Source organism: Rhinatrema bivittatum, chromosome 2, assembly GCF_901001135.1.
Source record: "Rhinatrema bivittatum chromosome 2, aRhiBiv1.1, whole genome shotgun sequence".
Lineage (NCBI taxonomy): Eukaryota > Metazoa > Chordata > Amphibia > Gymnophiona > Rhinatrematidae > Rhinatrema > Rhinatrema bivittatum.
Window position 1 is genome coordinate 623080910 of NC_042616.1, and position 20141 is coordinate 623101050.

Below are 20141 nucleotides of genomic sequence, written 5' to 3' on the forward strand. Positions count from 1 at the left end.
ATCTGGAGAGATAGTATATTTCAGACAACTTAATCTGATAGGGTCATTCATTAATTCGCGTTATATAATCGGCTTAGACAGATCCTAAGGATGATCTCACACAGAGATCATCCTTAACTAAGAGATATGTACAGATCCACAATCCAGACCAATACAGGAATTGGAGCTAGTCTGTTGATATCTGCCTGGTCCCAAGCAACAGCAGGCCTCATTGCTGTCTGCTCTTGGGCATTGGGGAATCTCTATCCTACACAACTCCCTGACTCCTCAGTTCTCACACAGCAGCTGACACTGTGGTAGAGCAGGCTGCCAGTTGACTTTTTTCAGTGTCAGACCTTAAAATGCTTTGGTTTTGAGTTCCTTTACAGTGGAGTGAGGACACAAGTAAGGGGTCCAAAGTAATTTGTGGGTTCATTAGTGTCACTTCACATTAACACCACACAAGATTTACATATATACTATGTACTCTCTGGCTTGGAACCTGCAGCTGCATATTTTGACTCCCTAGAGTTGAACAAGAACTTGGGTTTTATGTTTTTCAAGTTGGCTTCTTAATGAAAACTTATGTGATGACAGCATTTGGTAACAGACCCATAGAAAAAGCCCATTGCTTGGTCAGAGGTTATATATCTTCACCAAGGAAGAGGCGAATGGTTTGTTATTGCTCCACTATGACATTCCCATAGCTATATAACCTATTGGTCACCAACAGAGTGAAGACATATGACATTCCCATAGCTATATAACCTATTGGTCACCAACAGAGTGAAGACATAGCAACAGCACCTTTAGTCAAGCATTTCTACATCAATTCCATTGGACAATGTATAGAGGTGAACACTAGCTCGACAGTGGCCATTTCACACATATGCTTATATACCCAAGAGTTAGCTAAGAGTATGCTACCTGGAGAAGGCAACAGGAGTCACTTGTGAAGCTCCTCAGTAGGGAGGTTCCTGTTTAGCTCTTGCTGTCTTCCTTGGGAACATACAATGAGCTTTCGGTTTAATGGCCTAGGCCATATGGTCTTACATGTGAGAACTGTGCCTAATTGGAATGGCCAATAGCATTCTAGCATGCAAGAACATGTTGTCCCAAACCTTATACCTAATGAACCCTTTAGATAAAAACCACACAATGAAAACACACATCCAGAAAGTGAAATTTCAAAACATATGACCACTTTATTAAACAATTGTAGTCAACAGAATCAAAAGAAGTCAATGTCTTTGGTAATCACATTCTGCAAGGACAAGAGATCAAATAGGACATGACATTGTAACTAAAATGACCAGCCCATTTAGTGCAGACCTGTACATACATAGTTATAAATGGCAACATAACATGTACTGTATTAGGATCTTATCCTTTTACAAAATCATGATTACAACAAAGAACAGAAAGTAGAAGTGGCAACCCAATAGCTACAGTACAGCTCTAATGGTAGAGCTGATACCAATTATATAATGGCAAGAGAAGGCCCATACAGTCCATGTTGAAAGAGTGCACTCAAGGGGACAGCCTAAGGGCCAAGCTAGCAAAGTTCAAGTGGCAGGCAGCAGGACCTGGACTGGACAGCACAGAATGGACATATCAGAACCAGGACTGGAAAAGCACAGCCTGGAGGCAGCAGGACAGGACCAGAGAAAGAAGCAGGACCAGGACTGGAGAGGAAAGCATGGAGGCAGGAGCTCCAGGATATGAGATACCAGCAGCAGGACCAGGAGATGAAACATGATAACAAGAGACAGCAGCAGGACCGTGACTGGAGATTGAATCAAGGAAGCAGGACTATGGGTAGAGCACAGAGGATGGCATACCAACTAAACAACAGGACACAGGTGGACAGTAGATCATCACAATCAGAAAGCCAGCACATGAACTATGTAGTGAGGACAGGCCCAGCAATCTTCCATCTAGCCAGCACAGAACTCTGTAGTGTAGTCAAGCTTGGCTTGTTTTGGACACGTCATCTTTGAGTGGAATTGTTATCCTTTAAAATGTTTACTACTTGGGGGGCCTCATGGCCCATTTCCTCGCCTGGGCTTTTGGCTGGTTGGGGGGTAGCATAGTTTTGGAGGGCCTACCCCTGGGCTATCCAAATAGATGGAGACCGCTGGGTGGAACTGACTCTTGGAAGGATGGGGATGGCACAGTTGGAGGCTCTGGCAATCTTTGAATGAGCTGCGTTACAGTAGATGTCAGGTTGTTGATGGAGGTGGCAATGGTGGTAAGCCTCTGCATAAACACAGCTGAATACAGTCAGGTGGCTAGGGATAGACAGAGGGCGGGGGGAGTTGGCAGAGGAAGGGGAGGAAGGGAGGGGAGTGGGAATGAGAGCGAGGATAGTAACACCTTCAGATACTGACACCCCTCGATTCACCACTGAACATGAGCCTAAATATTTCCGGCTTCATGGAGGCATCATCCCTGCTATTGGAGCATTGGTGTTCCTGATGTGAGCCCTCCTCAATCGCACCAGCTCTGCCCCTATATGGTGCAATTGGAGGCCTCGCCTCCTCTCAATGCTGTCAATGGATTTGAGAATCTATGGTTCCTATGCTGCTGGTGCAGGCTGAGGCATTGTCTGCGGGACCAAAATTGGCATGTCAGGGCTGGTGGCCTGATCAGGTTGTGTGTCCATTGCCTCTTGCTAGTGACATGGTGTGCTGGAGGCAGGAGGGGATGGCTGAGTTTGCTCCCATAGCTGGGATGACTCCTCCATGAAGCCGAAGATATTTAGGCTCATGTTTAGTGGTGAATCGAGGGGTGCCAGTATCTGGAATTGTTGAGGCTGCCACTACTGGTTTCCTCTTCCTTACTCCATGTTTGTGCATCCATTTCAAAGGTAGCTGGCATCAGTAGAGCTGCACTACTGGTCCCTGGGGCTGTGCTGTTGGGTCTGGCTGTTTCCTGGGCAAGAGCTGTGGGGAAAAAAAAAAGAAATATGAATTCTACGAAATACACATATACTGTTTGGCATAAGATGTACACTTTGCTGCAATCATTGTGAGCATCTTATGCCAAAATCTGTGGACATCTGTAGCACACTTGACATTTACATGTGAGATAAACTTACTGGCCCCAACTCGGGTGGTGTCTAGGACCTCTTCCATCCCCTCGAACATATCCAGTCCCAGTTGTTGAATGAGGTGATCCTCCATGGGGGTCATCACGTTGGGGCAAGGGGCTCCTCCTCCAGTCTGCCGCAGATGTGTATTCTATCACCTTGTTCTTCAGTTGGGCCTTTATGTTCCAGTAGTGATGGGCCACCTGCTCTCCAGTCCTTTTCATTCCACAGCGCCGGGATATGGCCTGGGTGATAATGTGCCTTTAGCCGCCCTGAATGTCTTGGCCACACGGTTCCCACACAGCATGCTGTAGTTTTCAAGGACCTTGGTGATGAGCATGTTGTTGTCCTTGATGCTGAATTTTAAGGCCTGAAAATGAGTCTGTCCTGCTGCCAGATAAATGATTTGCCACTTCCACTTCTGGAGAGGTGTCACTATACTCACTCTCGTTCCCACACCCCTTCCTTCCTGCCCTACCAACTCCCCCCCCTGCCCTCTGTTTATCCCTAGCCTGTTGTCCTCCTCCCGCTACACTCTCTTGCCTATCCCCTTCCCCCACTCGCCTCTTCCTATCCCTTCCCTCCTCCCTATCTCTACTCTTGTCCCTGTCCCTACTCCTATTCCTCCTCTTCCTACCAATCCTGCCCTTCTCCTCCTCTCAGACTCCATCCTCTCCATCTCCTCGCCACCATTCTTCATCAACACCACTCCTCCAACACACAGACAGACAAACTTACAAAAACTTTCACATACAGATAAACACAAGAGAATAAGGTAAAGGAAAACAGATGACAACAGAAGACACCACACTCAGAAATCGCTAGCTAAACTCCTACTCCAATCATTATTTAACAACTCACCTCCTCTTTTCTCTCTCCCGTACCCAACACACCCTCAAAGAGACAGCTGCAAGAAGCTGGTAAAGTATATATATCAACCAAGAAAATAATGCATGAGTGTAAAAGGATGCGTGATGCGCTGTTGCATTGTACAACATGCTAATGTGTTATTTACTCTTTTGGATAATAGAAGGACTAGGGGGCACTCCATGAAGTTAGAAAGTAGCACATTTAAAATTAATCAGAGAAAATTCTTTTTCACTCAACACACAATTAAGCTCTGGAATTTGACAACAGAGGATGTGGTTAGTGCAGCTGGGTTTAAAAAAAGACTTGGATAAGTTCTTGGAGAAGTACATTAACTGCTATTAATCAAGTTGTCTTAGAGAATAGCCACTGCTATTACTGGCATCAGTAGTATGGGATCTACTTAGTGTTTTGGTACTTGTCAGGTACTAGTAGCCTGGATTGGCGATTTTGGAAACAGGATGCTGGGCTTGATGGACCCTTGGTCTGAACCCATGCAATGTAAATCAGAAGTTTCCTCATCACCCCCTCCCACATTTTTTTTTAATGCAGGGCTAACGCGCCATATTTCTGCTTTATTTATAGTAATTTGATGAATCTATGTCTTAATTTGTAGAAACCAGATTTTAACACTGACCTAATCTGTGACACTAATTTCAGCTGGAAGTCAAGATGAACTTCTAAATCGCTTACATGGTCTGAAAATTCTATTAAATTACTCTCCCTCTGACAGTCTACTGGGAGAGATTGCCATCTTATCCAAATAGCTTCAGAAGTATATTGCAAGTGAGGCAAAACAGAAAATCATTATGAGTTTCAAACTTTAAATCTGAGAAACGAACATAATCTGAAGCAAGAAATTGCACTACTGATTAAGAGGGTGCATCAGGCCAACTGGAGGACAGTAGTGAGAGACAAGAATTACTTCAAAGAACACCTTTCATCTTTTTGAGCTAAATTGTACCTTACAGAGATCACAAACCTCTGAAGCAGGGTGGAGAAAACACAAGGTGATTCTGAATAATTAAAATAAATGTCTGTGATAATGGAGGATGCAGTAGATGTTACAAATATCAAACAGCAAGAAGTAAATAAGTCAGTTAAAGCATTCTTAAAAAAAAAAGAAAAAGAAAAAAAAAACCAAAAGAGTCAGACTTCATACTTTTTCTGGAAGGATGGGAAGTCTCCTAGAGATGAAATTGACAGTGGTAACGAATTCCAAAGACGAGGTCCTGTGCAAAAAATATCTGTAGTCTTAGTTTCATCTAACTTGAAAACAGGATCTCAAGATGATGTTAGAATAGCCATAAAGGCTAGGATGGCTGATAAAAAGATATAAAATCACAACCACAGAAGCAAAACCACCCTGAATGAAATCCAAAACATACAATAGAGGGGGAAAACCAATAACAATTTTTCAATTATTAAATAATTATATTCATGAAACAATCACTATACTGAGGCCGACGGTATCAGAATAAAGTGCCTAGTTTTTAATCCACTGTCTCTCGCCCGCAATGGACCCCAAACAGTATCAGCTGTACCGGCACTGTAATTGTAATCATTTACCGTCACCTCATAAGCTAAACATTTCTCCTAGTTTTATTAGACTTCTTTATTAAAAACCTACAGAAAGTTCACTAAATAATTCATTTAAACTTTTCTTTTAAATTGTAAACATATTAAAACCAGAATACTTAGCTCCCACCACAGCATTCAAAAGTTACCCAACATGGACCATCTTTTGGCCAAACAGGCCTTCATCAGGGAAAACTTTACCTATCTTTTCCAAATAGACGCCATCAGAAATATTCCCTTATCCTAGAATTAAAATAAAAAACATACAACATTATTGACTCTGCAACCCCAAACACCAACAAACCCCTTATTTATATCATAATTGCTGTTACTGTCTTAATATCTTTTTTAGAACTCACCGAGGTAGTTACTGTTATCTCTTTTGAGAAACCCTAACAGGATAATGGTGCCACAGCGTTCAAAGGAACCAGAAATAGTTTCTTCTAAATACCCGCGTCGATGGTGTCACCAGAAACGACCAACTCCTTAATATCAATCAAAATTACCTCTGCGATAGGCGATACAAAGATGCCATTTAAAGGCCAAACCCTCACTCAAAACACAGACCAATCAATTTCTTTATTTAAACCTTTAGGTGCTACTGTATCAAAAAAAATATCCATTTTTGCTCACGTTGTAACAAATATATCCATTTTTGCTCACGTTGTAACAACAAAAGCCACGCGACTATCATACACCAAAGAACGAGCATTCTCTACGGCAGGTCCAACTATCTGGAACAATATGCCCACTGACCTCAGACTAGAACCTTGCCTTCGAACTTTCCGCAAAAAACTTAAGACCTGGCTCTTCCTCCAGGCCTTCCCCTAACTTTCTAAGCCATTAATTGTCAACCGGACAGGACTCTGCTTTACCGGCTAACGCCCCGCTATGTTTAGACATTATAATTAAGCCGCCGTTTCTTTTGTTTCATTGCCTTTTCTAGTTCTCTTCAGTTACACTGTCCTATACCTCTGACTAGCCTAGCCTCCAAGTTAACTACCCTTGTTATATGTAACTTCCGCTTCTAGTGAATTGTTCTTGTTTAAGTTATACCCTTTGTTACATGTAAACCGATCTGATATGAAATTTTTTTCATGAAGGTCGGTATAGAAAAGTGTTAAATAAATAAATAAATAATTGTCAAAAGTCTCCTCCATGTTCAAAAACTCTAAGCTGGTCTATTACAGCAAAGGTTAAATCTGTAAATCTATGTCCCTTTGTCAAACAATGTTGCACTAGTGGCGCTTCAACCCGACTTCTCATAACCACACTCCGATGTTCAAAGAAACGAGTCCTTAGACACCGTTTTGTTTTCCCTATATATAAAAGCAGACACGGACACCAAATCCCGTATATTACTCCCATGGAGGAACAATTTGTAGATGAACGTAAACGAAATTTCCCACCTCTGAAAAAAGAAAGTCTCTCTCCATTAAATGATTGTTCGCACACCGAGCATTTATTACAAGGATAATGCCCGACTCTACTCGAGGGCAGACAATCCTGATCTCTTGCCTCATCTCCAAAGATGGAGTGTACCACAATATCTCTAATATTTTTCCCCCGTTTTAGAGCAAAACAAGGGCCCTCCTTGAGAGTTTCATGTAACCCTAAAATATGCCAGTGTTTCTTAATACTCTTCTAAACTCGATATACAAAAGGAGAGAATGGTAACACACAAATTGGTCTCGATTCTTGGTCTGCACAGGTGTTATGAGATGGTTTAAACAGATCTCTATTTACCCAATATGCTCGTTTATAAGCCGTCTTCAAGACTGTGCACAGCAGCAGTGACAAATTTTGCCTGTGGGCTGTTGTGCTGGGACTATGAGCAGCAAAGTAGTTTGCAGAATGCAAGGCAAGAGGACTGGCGGTAACAGAGGGTAATAAAACGTTGGCAGTGATCTCAGAAGCTGTACTTCAAAAATCCACCAGCATTACATCTATTTTAAACAAGAGTTTAACAAAAATACAGACTGCCATGGATGAAATTAAAGGCAGTTTAGACGGACAATCAAAACACTTGGATTCAACGGAACAGCATATCTCCATGCAAGAGGAAAGGCTGCTTGAAGCGGAGTGTTATACTGCAGATCTCTCCAGTAAAAATGCGACACTCCTTGAACATTTGGAAAATCAGGAGAATTGTAACCTCCAGAATAATATAAAAATCATTGGTCTCTCTAAATAGCTTTCCGAGGACGAACTATATGTGTTCATGGAGAAATGGCTGCCAGAACACCTGGGACAGGAGATTTACAAAGATCGCTTTCGCTGTGAATGTGTGCACTGGGTTGGGCCGCAGCGTGGCAGGGATGGTAAGCCAAGGCCAGTCATGATGCGGATATGAAATTGGTCCCATAAAATGATGCTTCTGCGGGCCTTCTGTCAGCGCTCTTCCGTGGAGTATCAGGGGCATAACGTAAGAACATAGGAAATTGCCATCCTGGGTCAGACCAAGAGTACATCAAGCCCAGTACCCTGTTGCCAACAGTGGCCATACCTAAAAAGATCCCATGCTACTGATGCCAGTAGTTCCTTAAGTCAACTTGATTAATTGCAGTTAATGGACTTCTCCTCCAAGAACTTACCCAAACCTTTTTTAAACCCACCTAAACTAACTGCACTAACCACATCCTTTGGCAACAAATTCCTGAGTTTAATTGTGCACGGAGTGAAAAAGAATTTTCTCCTACTAGTTTTAAATGTGCCAATTGCTAATTTCATGGAGTGCCCCCTAGTACTTCTATTATACAAAAGTGTAAATAACTGACTTACATCTACCCATTCTAGACCTCTCATGATTTTAAAGACCTCTATCATATTCCCCTTCAGTCACTCTTCTCCAAGCTGAATAGTCCTAACCTCTTTAGCCTTTCCTCATAGGGGAACTGTTTCATCCCCTTTATCATTTTGGTCACCCTTTTCCATACCTTCTCCAGTGCAATTATATCTTTTTTGAGATTCGGTGACCAGAATTGTACACAGTACTCAAGGTGCGGTCTCACCATGGAGTAATACAGAGGCATTATGATATTTTCCGTTTTATTCACCATTCTCTTCCTAATAATTCCTAACATTCTGTTTGCTTTTTTGATTGCTGCAGCACACTGAGCTGACAATTTCAATGTATTATCAACTATGATGCCTACATCTTTTTCCTGGGTGGTAGCTCCTAATATGGAACCTAACATCATGTAACTTCTGCATGGGTTATTTTCCTTATAAGCAACACCTTGCATTTGTCCATATTAAATTTAATCTGTCATTTGGATGCTCAATCTTCCAGTCTCACAAGGTCCTCCTGCAATTTATCACAATCTGCTTATGATTTAACTACTCTGAATAATTTTCTATCATTTGCAAATATGACAGCCTCACTCATCATATTCCTTTCCAGATCATTTATAAATATATTGAAAAGCACCGGTCCAAGTACAGATCCCGGAGGCACTCCACTGTTTACCCTTTTCCACTGAGAAAATTGAGCATTTAATCCTACCCTTCAACAACTTTTCTGATCAAGTAACTGTGCAATGAAGGGAAATATCATCTGCCTGCTCTGAATTACATCGCAAAGGGATCCACTTTGCATTATTGTTCCCTTGAGTGCACTATGACAATAAAACTTTTTTTTTTCTACTAAGGAGGAAGCTGCCACTTTGACTGGCCTCTTTGAATTAAATTTCATGAGCTGATCATTTTTTGAACATTATAACAGTTCTATTTTCTCTGCTGGTTTGCTCTGGAGCCTCAAGTTGTTTTTCCTTGGAGGGCCTGTACCTTTGGTTACTCATTACCATACTGTTGGTGCCCATCAGGAGGTCATTTTTGTCTCAGTACACGGGCCGGAGGCTTGTTATGCTTTTGTCTTCTTTTTGGCTTCGAGTTTATACTCTAAGGGGACAAACTTCATATACCTATGGCTGTTTCCTTGGTCTCCTTAGGTAATCATTACACCGTATTTGACTGCAATAGCAGAAGTGCGACACTTATGTTTTTTGTGTACTCCTGCTGCGCTGCATTTTTTTGGCATGTTTCAGGGGGTCTCTGTTTCCACTGATTTTTGTTCATGTAAGGTTTAAAATTTGCAGTGGTATTTGTTTACTCAAAATTTGGGAAGAGATGTTGGATAGGCCCCCTTCTCAGAGGAAATGCTTTCACCATCAGTACTGGGAAGTGTGTTTTTTTTGCCCTCCAGGAGCAGGATGAGTTCTTTTTTTTTTTCACTGGTTCTGTGTTTTGGGTTATGGTTGTGTATATGTATGGGGACGAGTGGTGGGGTGAGTGCGTGGAAGAATGGGGGTTTAGACTGATGGGGGAGAAACTGGATGCCATGTTTTATGGGAGTTCAGATTCTGGCAAGTTACAGCAACTTTAGGGACTTTAGGGGCCTAGGCTGCGGGGTCCTTGAAGTCTTGTTCTTTTCTTCTGCTTGCTCTGCAAGGGGCTTTAGGTTTTGCTTTCCCCCCCCCCCTTAATCAGCCCTGATAAGCTTTAAAATTTCTTCCTTAAATGCAGACGGGATCCACTTTCCAGTGAAAAGAAGCAGCTGTTGTATGTATTTAAGTCTTTACCTTCCCAGATTATGTTTTTACAGGATACGCATCTGTTTGAGGATGAACATACGAAGTTAAAGCGAGAATGGATGGGTCAATGCATAGATTCTATCTCCAACCGGAAATGAGGGGTTGCCATCCTCATACATAAACAGCTGCCATTTCAAATTGCGTGCCAATTCCATGATCAGGAGGGTAGGTATGTTATTATAGTGGGTACACTGCACCAACATAAAATTGTGCTATGCAACATCTTTGCACCCAATGTGTATTCTCACAATTTCTTACTAATCTGGTGAGCATATTGCTTTCATTCCCAGACTATAAAATTGTGGTTGGCGGGGATTTCAATACTATGGATGATAGGAGGTTTTGATTGTAAGCCTGCTAAGAGCCCTGACAATGGCAATTTGGGGGTCAATTATTTGTGTAAGAAATTAAGCTTGCTAGATATTTGGAGGCTCCTACAATCCTGGGGAGCAAGACTACACTTTTTACTCAAACCCAGATAAATCTTATTCTAGGATAGATTACATCTTGGTGTCAGAAGGATTGTTTTCTTTGTTAAGGGAAGCTTCTATTGGTTCTATATCTATTTCAAACCATGCTCCCATTTCTGTGGGCCTAGAGTTGGGGAACTCTCAACACTCTTTCTCTTGGCGTATGAGCCACGGACTCTATCTAGATGACTCGTTCCACAAATATTTGAAGGACAAATGGGAAGAATATATGTAGACAAATTCATCTCCAGATATTTCCCCGTCCCTGCTTTGGGAGGCTGGTAAGACAGTATATTGTGGTCATATCATTACTTATGTTGCTAAAGTTAATAGGGCTTGAAATGCTGATATTTTGAAACTTACCACAGTCTTGAAACAGCCCAATCTCAACATATAGCTGATTTATCCGATCACTTTATGTCAAAGGTTGACCAGGTGCGTGCTGCTTTAAACCATCTTCTACATCAGAGGGCGGTGAAGTCCTTGTGATTGTTTCAATACCAATTATATCATTTTGAGAATAGGTCCAGCAAGCTTTGAGCTAACTCAGTGCACAATCGGGGATCCCATTCTAGCAAGGTGGGCATTCGAGACCGGCTGGATAATCACAAACATCGGCTGACATTATGGAATGTTTTTTGGAGTATTATGGTGATCTTTACCGTCATTAGGAAATGGACATAGTCACTCAGGAGTCTTTTTTTTTTTTCAGTGTTTTCTTGGCCTAAAATTTCTCAGGAAATAGAGAATAAACTTAATTCCCCCATCCAGGATGGGGAGATATTCTTTGTAATTCAAGGGCTAAAATTAGGGAAGGCTGCAGGGATAGATGGCCTTGGTTCAGAATTTTATACAGTTTTGAAGTTCCCGGTGCTACCTGTGCTGACTAAATTTTACAATGATCTACCCTCTCTGGCTCATTGTCGCCTCTATGAATCACTCGATTACTGCTGTTTTGCCTAAAAAAGGCAAGAACCCCTTACAGGTGGGGTCATATCGCCCCATTTCTCTTATTAATGTGGAGATAAAAATATTAGCTGTGGTCTTAGCAGCTAGAATAAATTTGCTCCTTCCACAGGTGATTCATGCGGACCAAACCGGTTTTGTGAAAGGCCATCACGAGGTCAAGAATGTGTGCAAGTTGACTGCTGCACTCTCTCTTCAGTCCAAGGCGGAGGCCTGTGTTCTTAGCTTAGATGTGGAGAAGGCCTTTGATTCGCTATCTTGGGAATATGTGCTTTGGGAGCTCACCCAGTATGGTTTTTCTGAGTGGATTTTGGGGTGGCTGCAGACTTTAACAGCAACGCCAGTGCTAGTAATCCCATTAATAGATCTTTGTCACCCATTTTCAGTTTACACTACGGGGTTCGCCAGGGGTGTCCCCTTTCTCCCCCATCATTTATCCTGCAATTGAACTGCTGGCGATACAGTTATGGCGAGATATGGTATTCGGGGGGGGGGGGCGTGAGCTGAGGGGAGGGGGAGGGAGGTGAGAGTGAGGAGAAGGGGAGGGGAGGGGGGAAGGTGAGAGGGAGGGAGACCTAGAGGAGGGAGGTGAGAGGAGGGAGGAGGGAGGTGAGAGGGAGGGACGGAGTGAGGAGGGGGAGGGGGAGGGGGAGACTAGAGGGGAGGAGGTGGGAGGGAGGGAGGGAGGGAGAATGAGGGGGGAGGGAGTGGGAAGGAATGGACCGAATTTTTTTTAAATGTAGCCCGTTGTTACGGGCTTAATGGCTAGTATATGCTCACAAGTCATGCTCACAAGTCATCATGAGGTCGGCTCACAAGTCATGCTCACAAGTCATCATGAGGTCATGCTCACAAGTCATCATGAGGTCGGCTCCTTGCCTCCCTCCCATATTCCATTGTATATAGTAATTTATCTTCGTTCTCCCCCTCTTTTTTTCCTTCTCCCAGTTAAGGCATCCTTGTATAATGTAACTTTATGCTCCTTTAAATTGTCACTTGTTGATTGGTTGGTTATAGTTCTGCTTAGTTCGATGTAAACCGAGTTGATTTGATTTATATCAAGAAAGTCGGTATATAAAAGCCTTAAATAAATAAATTATATATATATATATATATATATATATATATATATATATATAATTATATATATATATAAGTGAGAGACAAGATGGAATAAGCCATTATCTTGGTTCCAGGGCCAAAATTATAAATCAAGCACCCATAGGCAGTGTGTTTGGGGAGAGTAGGGCGCGAATCCCATTCACACCCCTACCTCAAAGTAATCTCTCTGGTCTTCCCTGTACCTCAGAGTCATGGTGGTGCCCAGCTCCATCAGCACTAGAAGCAATACAACTCTAAAAAGAAAATCCATCATGGGGCCTCTTGCCATTGGTGATGCTCAAGTCCCTGCCCTTTCTTTTCACATGGGCTTCCTATTACTATGGAAACCCCTTTGAGGGGCAAGGCCACTGCAGGGTCTTGAAAGTGAGCCAAGACAAACCAGTTTATCCACACACATACAATGGAAAAAGATAAAGCGATAAGGTGCTGTTACCTACTGAGCCACCAGGAGGTGCTCCAAAATAAAACCTGTGGCTTGAATCTGCCTGCAGCGCAGAGGAATTCCACCCCCCGCACATGCAGTAGCAGAAAGATTGGCAAGATCATCCCCCCGACCCTCTTCATGATTTCAAATGCCCTGTGTGGCTCTTCCATTGAAAAATTTGGAGACCCTTTGTGATACATGACAGAAAGTACCAGACTGCCTTAAAGGGACCAGCTCCAGTTATCTGGCCCAGTCCACTTTAAGACAGACAGGAAGGGATCCTCGGGTGGGGGCGTTTCCCTGAGGTAAGGGACAAAAAGGTGAGGACCTGAGAGAGAGAGAGTAGGCCCCAGGAAGAAGGAGGAAGCTGTAATTAAATGCTGTCTCTATTCTGGATGTTTTCTTTTGCTTGACAGTCTGCTGAGGTAAGCAGCCATTTTCTTCTGTTCTGCTATATAATTTTGTAAATAAACTGGTGAAAAGCAGACCAGAGTCCAGCCTGGTCTGTTCTCCAGCCTACCCCAGTCCTAGACTGCTCCAAGGACATCACACCCTTATTATAAAGTTACCTCTAATCACTGCCCTAACAGGTTTCCCACAAAGTTACTGAGCTTTTAACTGTGCCAGTATTACTTTTTTTTACATTTTCTATATGTGTGCTATATTTTCTGCTTTTATATGACATCTCTTCAGGTGCCTTATACTACAAAAGCCAAAAAAAGGTGGTACAAAAAGTTGAGAAGGAAACAGATAAGGATAAGCAAACTTGGTAATTAGATATTGGGAGTATTTTTAGTCATAAAAGGAAAACAAATAAGGGTGAATTTTTAAATGCCAGCACGTGCCAATACGGGAGATACATGCCATTAGGTACTGTCCCGGTAAAGTGCACGCCGGCAGCAGGCTGGCGCGCACAACTTACTACTGTTCCAAAGAGCAAGTATAAAAAAAAAGAAAAAAAAATAGCTAGAGGGGGTTTTAGGAGTTGGAGAGGATGGGGAAAAGGCAGGCAAGGTAGGTAGGGGTTTTAGGAAGTTCCCTCCCAGTCCACTCCAATAAAAGGAGGGAACTTCCTTTACTGGAGCGGACTGGAAGGAAACTGGGGAAAGGCCCTGTCGTGTCTGCACGTGTTTCTTAAAAAATCCCCCCCTTTGTGTGTGCAAGTCGGCAGTGCGTGCATGTACACGTGGGTATCTGATTTTATAACATGCGTGTCTCCGCATGCATGTTATAATATCGGCATGTCCGTGTGCGTGCGCCAGGAACTGCGCGCACAACTTTTAAAATTTACCCTATAGTGAGGGAGCACCTTGGCTAATTGATACAACAGGAAAAATGCCAGTAGGGCGAAAGCATAAGAGGAGGCGGTACCTGCTTGGTGCGAGTGGTCACCAAGGGGGGAGGGGCATGATTGGAAATGAATGGTAAGATGAAAAGCCATTTATCAGAGAGGAGAGATTTGGTGCTGTCTTATCACAGAATCATTTAAAAGCAAAGACCAGGAGTTTAAACAGAAAATTGAACTTTACAGGAAGCCAATGAAGAAAAATCTCGAGAGGAGTGATGTGTGAACAACAAGACATCTACATATCAGTCGGGCTGTAGGAAATGTAGTGAGGAGTCTAGAAGAGCAGCAGTAGTCAAGGCAAAACAGCCAAACATTAGTGACACACACATTCACTGGAGAATGTTAATAACAAAATCAACACTCCTGTTGAAGTATGTAGGTAGTCTCCATGGCATAATATCCATAATACAATTTTCATTTTCTATTTTATGAACTAATGGTGTTCTATGAAAGGGCATTTTCCTACCATATTTCTCCATAATCTTCTCATATTGAGTTAGGGGAATAAACTTATAAGATTCCTCCCATTATATTTACTCTCTGAATTAGACTTGGATTTAGTTGGAAATATGTTTATTAATGAGGATACACCCGAAAGGTATGATTTGAAGCACAGCTTTCAAACACTTGCCCATTCTTTTTTTTTTTTTTTTACATATCACTTTATATCTTCCTCCTCTTCTCCGTTACAGATCTTTGTCTCATCTACAATAGGTATAACCTTTTTAAGTCCATCTACAACATCTTCGTTAGTAGCACTAAGAAGTGCTGGCCTAGCACCAAGGTATGGTCACTTTAAAACCAGAGTGCTAAATGTAGTAAATAGTAAAAGGCAGCTCTCGCTCCTCCTTTTTACATTCCCTAATATAAGAACATCCTTTTGGGGGGGGGGGGGGGAAAAGCATGCTTGTTCCCTTACCTTTTTCCATCTGAAGCAGCTTTTTAAAAACCTTTGGTATTTAAGGAAAGAGAACCAAGACTCAATTTGTCCTTTTTCTTCTTAAAAAAACATTCTTAAAATTATATAAATGTTGCAAAGGATTGTTTGAATGACAGCAGCGAACCAACTTTAATCTACTGACTGCTGCAGCTGTGGAAAACATTTTGGTCATGTGACGAGGTTTTTACTAATAACGTCAGAGCCTCCCCCTTACCCCCACATCAGTAGATTTCATTCATCCTGCCTTTAAAAAAAGTTATGTTGTTTGATATACACTTTTTTGTGTTGTTGGTTATCCCTGTGATGATTGAGACACAAGTCTTTCTTGACTTGTGGGATCAGTCATATAACAGGGTGAACCTAGGCTGTGAGTTGGGAGTAGATCATACCACACAACTTGGGCAAACACAAATGTTCTTTACAAAGGCTATTTTTTCAGGTCCCTCTTGTAGCTGGCTGCAGGTTGCCAGAGAAGGAAGTATAAAAGAACAAACAACCCATGTAAATTTTGGACTTACCCATATTGGATTAAGACTGTTCGAGCAAGACCCACAATTAAACTTTACATAATAGTAAAGAATTGATTTGTTTGATGCATGCAGTAGCTTACAAGCATCCCATATGTATGTACCTTTCATTTTTAAGTAAAAAGTACATTTATGTTTTGCAGTAATTACAAAGTCTGCGGCAATCATTTACTACAAGACAGGTATCCACCATAGCCTCATCTAAACTGGGCACTCTGTACATGTATTACAGTAATAACTCGACTGAATGCTGTTGAAGATGTAGCATACCTGGGATCTCAAGCTCATTCCTCAAAAACTCTGGTTTGAATCTGCTCATCCACGGTGAATACTCCTTCAGGTTTCCAGGCTCATTTTTGCTTCTTTGCATGCTTATTTTCAAAGGTTCGACAATCTTTGCAAAAGCATCTCCTTTCATATCCACTAGTTTTGAGCCTCCTTTGCCAAACTGCATATCCAACTCCTTCCCATGCGTCTGAGAAAGGCATTCAGAATATAGCACAGTATTTGTATGTTTCTCAGTTCCTCACAGTAGAAAACATGAAATTGCTTATGTATCTGATGCCAAGAATGCAACAAGCTATAGACATGGATCATTCCTGGTGTCTTGTTCTGGCATGGAGAATGTTTCTAGAGCTTGCTAGGAAAGTCTTTGGTTTCTCATGCACTACAAGAACTGTAGTTTCTCAGTTTATCAGTTAGCTAAGCTTATAAAGATATAGAGAACGCCCCAAGGCAAGATGAGTGAGTTTTGTATCTTGTACTGCTTTTACCAGAGTACACCTATAAAAAGATGAGCGATTTTGCTTTCACCGATGATACACGGGTACAACAGAGACACACAATGGCACTTCCTAGTTAAGGGTTGTCTTCAAACAAAATTGGAAATAGTGTCATCCATGGGCAAACATGAAAACAGGTTTTTGTTTTTTTTTTTTTTTAACTTTTTCTTTGTCATTTTAAAAGTAGTCAAAAAACCTAAAATCATAAAAATGGATCCTAAGGTGAATGGAGCTGGGCTGTCCACAAACAAGCCTTCAAAGATAGAAAGTTCAAACCTAGCATTCTAATGAGATGCTGTGTCAAAACAGTAATGAACTGTAACTGTGTGAATAGAATTCTACATTGCACCTTTGCAAATCTCTTGAGGAAGATGACTTTAGATTAGCAACCAACATTACCATGGCCCTAACTGCATGATCCTGAACATGCCCTCAAAGTCAGATCTGTCAGGGTGTGACACAGAGATGCAACAAGCCACCCAGTTAGAGACTGTATTCTTGACAAGTCCTCTACTACCCAATTATTTTTTTTGATAGTAAAGATTTGCTGCTTGTGGTTCATGCCATATTGGGTAAAACTGATTATTGCAATATCGTTTACTAAAGTCTCCCAGCTGTAAGATTAAAACACGCCTCAGAGGAGAAGAAGAACTGAGACCATGCCACTTTTATTCTCCATGCACTACATTGGATCCCAGCAGAGCAGATAGTTCAATTTAAGGTTCTTTTACTAGTTTGTGTTTTCATCGTGCGAAACTGTTATACTTGGCAGAGGTGCTTTTGCATTATGAGCCAGAGAGATTGCAAAGATCTTCCCAACAAATTTTGCTGTCAGCATTTCCGCTGGTCAATGTGGCATAAATAAAGTAGTGAGCGTTTTCTTGTTTTGGCCTGATATTATGGATTCTATTTCTTTGGAGATCTGGCTGGAGTTAACTATTTGGCATTCTGTAAGAAGGTAAGGATTAGGCTGTTAAAGCAAGTCTTAAGATAGTCTGTGAACATGGTCTATTTAGTACTGGAGTATGTATTTAAATCCTGGGAACTTATGTGTATCCTTGGTTCTGCTTTTTACTTTTTAAGTAATGGGGAGAGGAGGGTGGGAAATTGGGACTGCGGGGACAGGATGGTATGAGGAGATGATGAGGGAGGGAGGGTGTTTGGGGTCTGTTTGATGCATGTCAGGGAAGTCGGGGTTTAAGATTTATGGAGGGAGTAATGTGTTATGCTGCTTATTATATAAAGGTGTTTAATGGTTTTTTGGTGTCTAAGATATAAAGTGGTCAACTAAATGTTAAATATAAATAAATCCAGGCTGTGGGGGCTAGAAACTGAATGTGGTAGTTGGAATAATGACCATGTTCTGTGCAATATCAGTAATAATGACCATGTTCTGAGTAATCCGGCTTGGAGAAGATACCAATCTTACAACAGTAAGAGCTAGCTAAAACCCTGCAATTTCCATAAGATTTGGGGTAGTCACACCAATGAGATGTTCACAGATATAATTGTGCTATGGAGATTGCTATGAAGAAAGACTAAGTTCATTCTAGTATCACATATCTCCAAGGAGGAAGATGCTGCAATACTGGATTTATAAAAGCCAAGAAATTCATTATTCAGAAATTGTATTACAGTAATGTTATAAGTCTAAGAAAGGCACAAACATCATCTGGCATGCTTAACTCATCACCCTTTTCAAAAGTCACTACATTCTGAATGGTTTCCTATATTATCCCATAAATATGTGAAACAGAAAAAAAATATATTTAGAAACATACTCTTTTGGGTTGTATGATGGGCTGTGCAACTTAGGGATTCTTCCTTCTTTATAACAAACACTACATACAGTGAAACAGTTCTGAGTAGACTAATGCAAATATTTTTAATCCTAACTGTACTTGGTGGACAGGGATGGGGATCTTCTTAGGTTTAACACCAATATCAGATGACCCATCTTTATGTCCTTTTTTTTCTACAATATCTAAAAACAAAACATTAAAAAATAAATTAATATATTGAATGGAATTAATCTGCTTATGCTAAGGTTATTCTAAAAGCCCAGTAGAGGTTGGCAGATAGGGATTTGATTTGTCCACCTTTATTCTCTGTTGCATACTAACTAAATAATGTATTTAAATGATGTAGGTATACAGCATCACTAGAATCATTTTAGATAGAGTAATAGTGTGCATACCTGAACAAATTTCCGTCTGAATTCCCCGATGCCTGGAGCCTGTGGATTCCCTAAGTTTGCATACATCTCTTCATACATTTTCTTAATGGTATTTTTATTTCTTTGAGGTTTAGCCAACTCATTTCTCATGTCCTCAATCCAGTCCTGTAAAAATAAAGAAACAGATTCTAAATTCTGAACACCACAAATACACTGAGCTCTCTGGGAATAAATTCATGCAACTAGAAGTTATTTCCAAAAATGTGAAGGATTCTACATTGGTGAAACCAGCCAATAATTACGGACAAGGATCAGTCTTCATAGATATAAAACATTACAGAGAAGAACAGAATGACAGCTCAGTAGACAAATATTTCTCATAGGAAGATCATTTCCTTGACGACCTCATAAAAAGGCTACTTAAAGGGAACTTTAGAAGTACATAACTATACATTAGCATAGAAACAGAGAAAATGATGGGAGGAAAAAAAAAGAGACCAAAATGGCTCATCCAGTCTGCCCAGAAAAGTGTTTAGAGTTGTAACTACTGCTCTGTGCTTTGTTACATCAGCCTTAAACTCCCCCATCCCCCTGCCTTTCTTAAAAGCACAAATCAATCATTTCAATTCGGTTTTGGGATGAAACAAATGAAATATTTGAAACTGATCAAATACTAAAAAACAAAACAAAACACTAAACATTCTTTGAAGCAAACACAAACGGATTAATAGGAACATTGGCTTTCCTACCCATGATCACATATAGGCCCTTTCAACTGTAAAGTTTTTCTGTCCTATCAGGTCAGACTTTTCCCACTCTCTCCCATTCTATTTACAGAGCTGTAAAGGTATATGCCGAAGACTCGGATGACTCTGTACTATGGGAACCCGGTGTAACTGCACGTTCTTCACTAACCGGATGAAGTGGGGTAACTCTCAAAAGCTCGTTGTATACTGTAAGCCCGGAGTCAGTGTAGAGTACATTTTCTTATACTTTTCATTATCATATCTATATGTGTGTGAGTATACATATAATCTATACATACACATATACAGCAAAAATAACTGACATCCTCCCATATATAGGGTATATAAATTAAGAAATACACAATTGTAACAAAATACTACCCCAAACCATACCTTATATATTTCAAAAAAAATTTTTTTTATTACAAACCAAATTACTTTATTATTTTTTGGAATGATAAATAAATTTGCCAATTTTGTACAGAACATTTAAGCATTTGGACAAGTATATTTGTTGTTTAAAGCAAGCATGA

At 41.0% G+C, this 20141-nt stretch overlaps 1 protein-coding gene across 2 annotated transcripts in view; it reads right to left on the reverse strand.

Moving 5' to 3' along the window:
* PRKDC (protein kinase, DNA-activated, catalytic subunit) overlaps window positions 1-20141 on the reverse strand; it is a 683602-nt gene that overhangs the window by 67190 nt on the left and 596271 nt on the right. For both annotated transcript variants that reach the window (XM_029591248.1, XM_029591249.1), the window contains 2 exons: window positions 18884-19027; window positions 16175-16379 (listed from right to left, as the gene is read on the reverse strand). In XM_029591248.1, the coding sequence (XP_029447108.1) occupies window positions 16175-16379; window positions 18884-19027 (349 nt within the window). The remainder of the gene's footprint in view (window positions 1-16174; window positions 16380-18883; window positions 19028-20141) is intronic.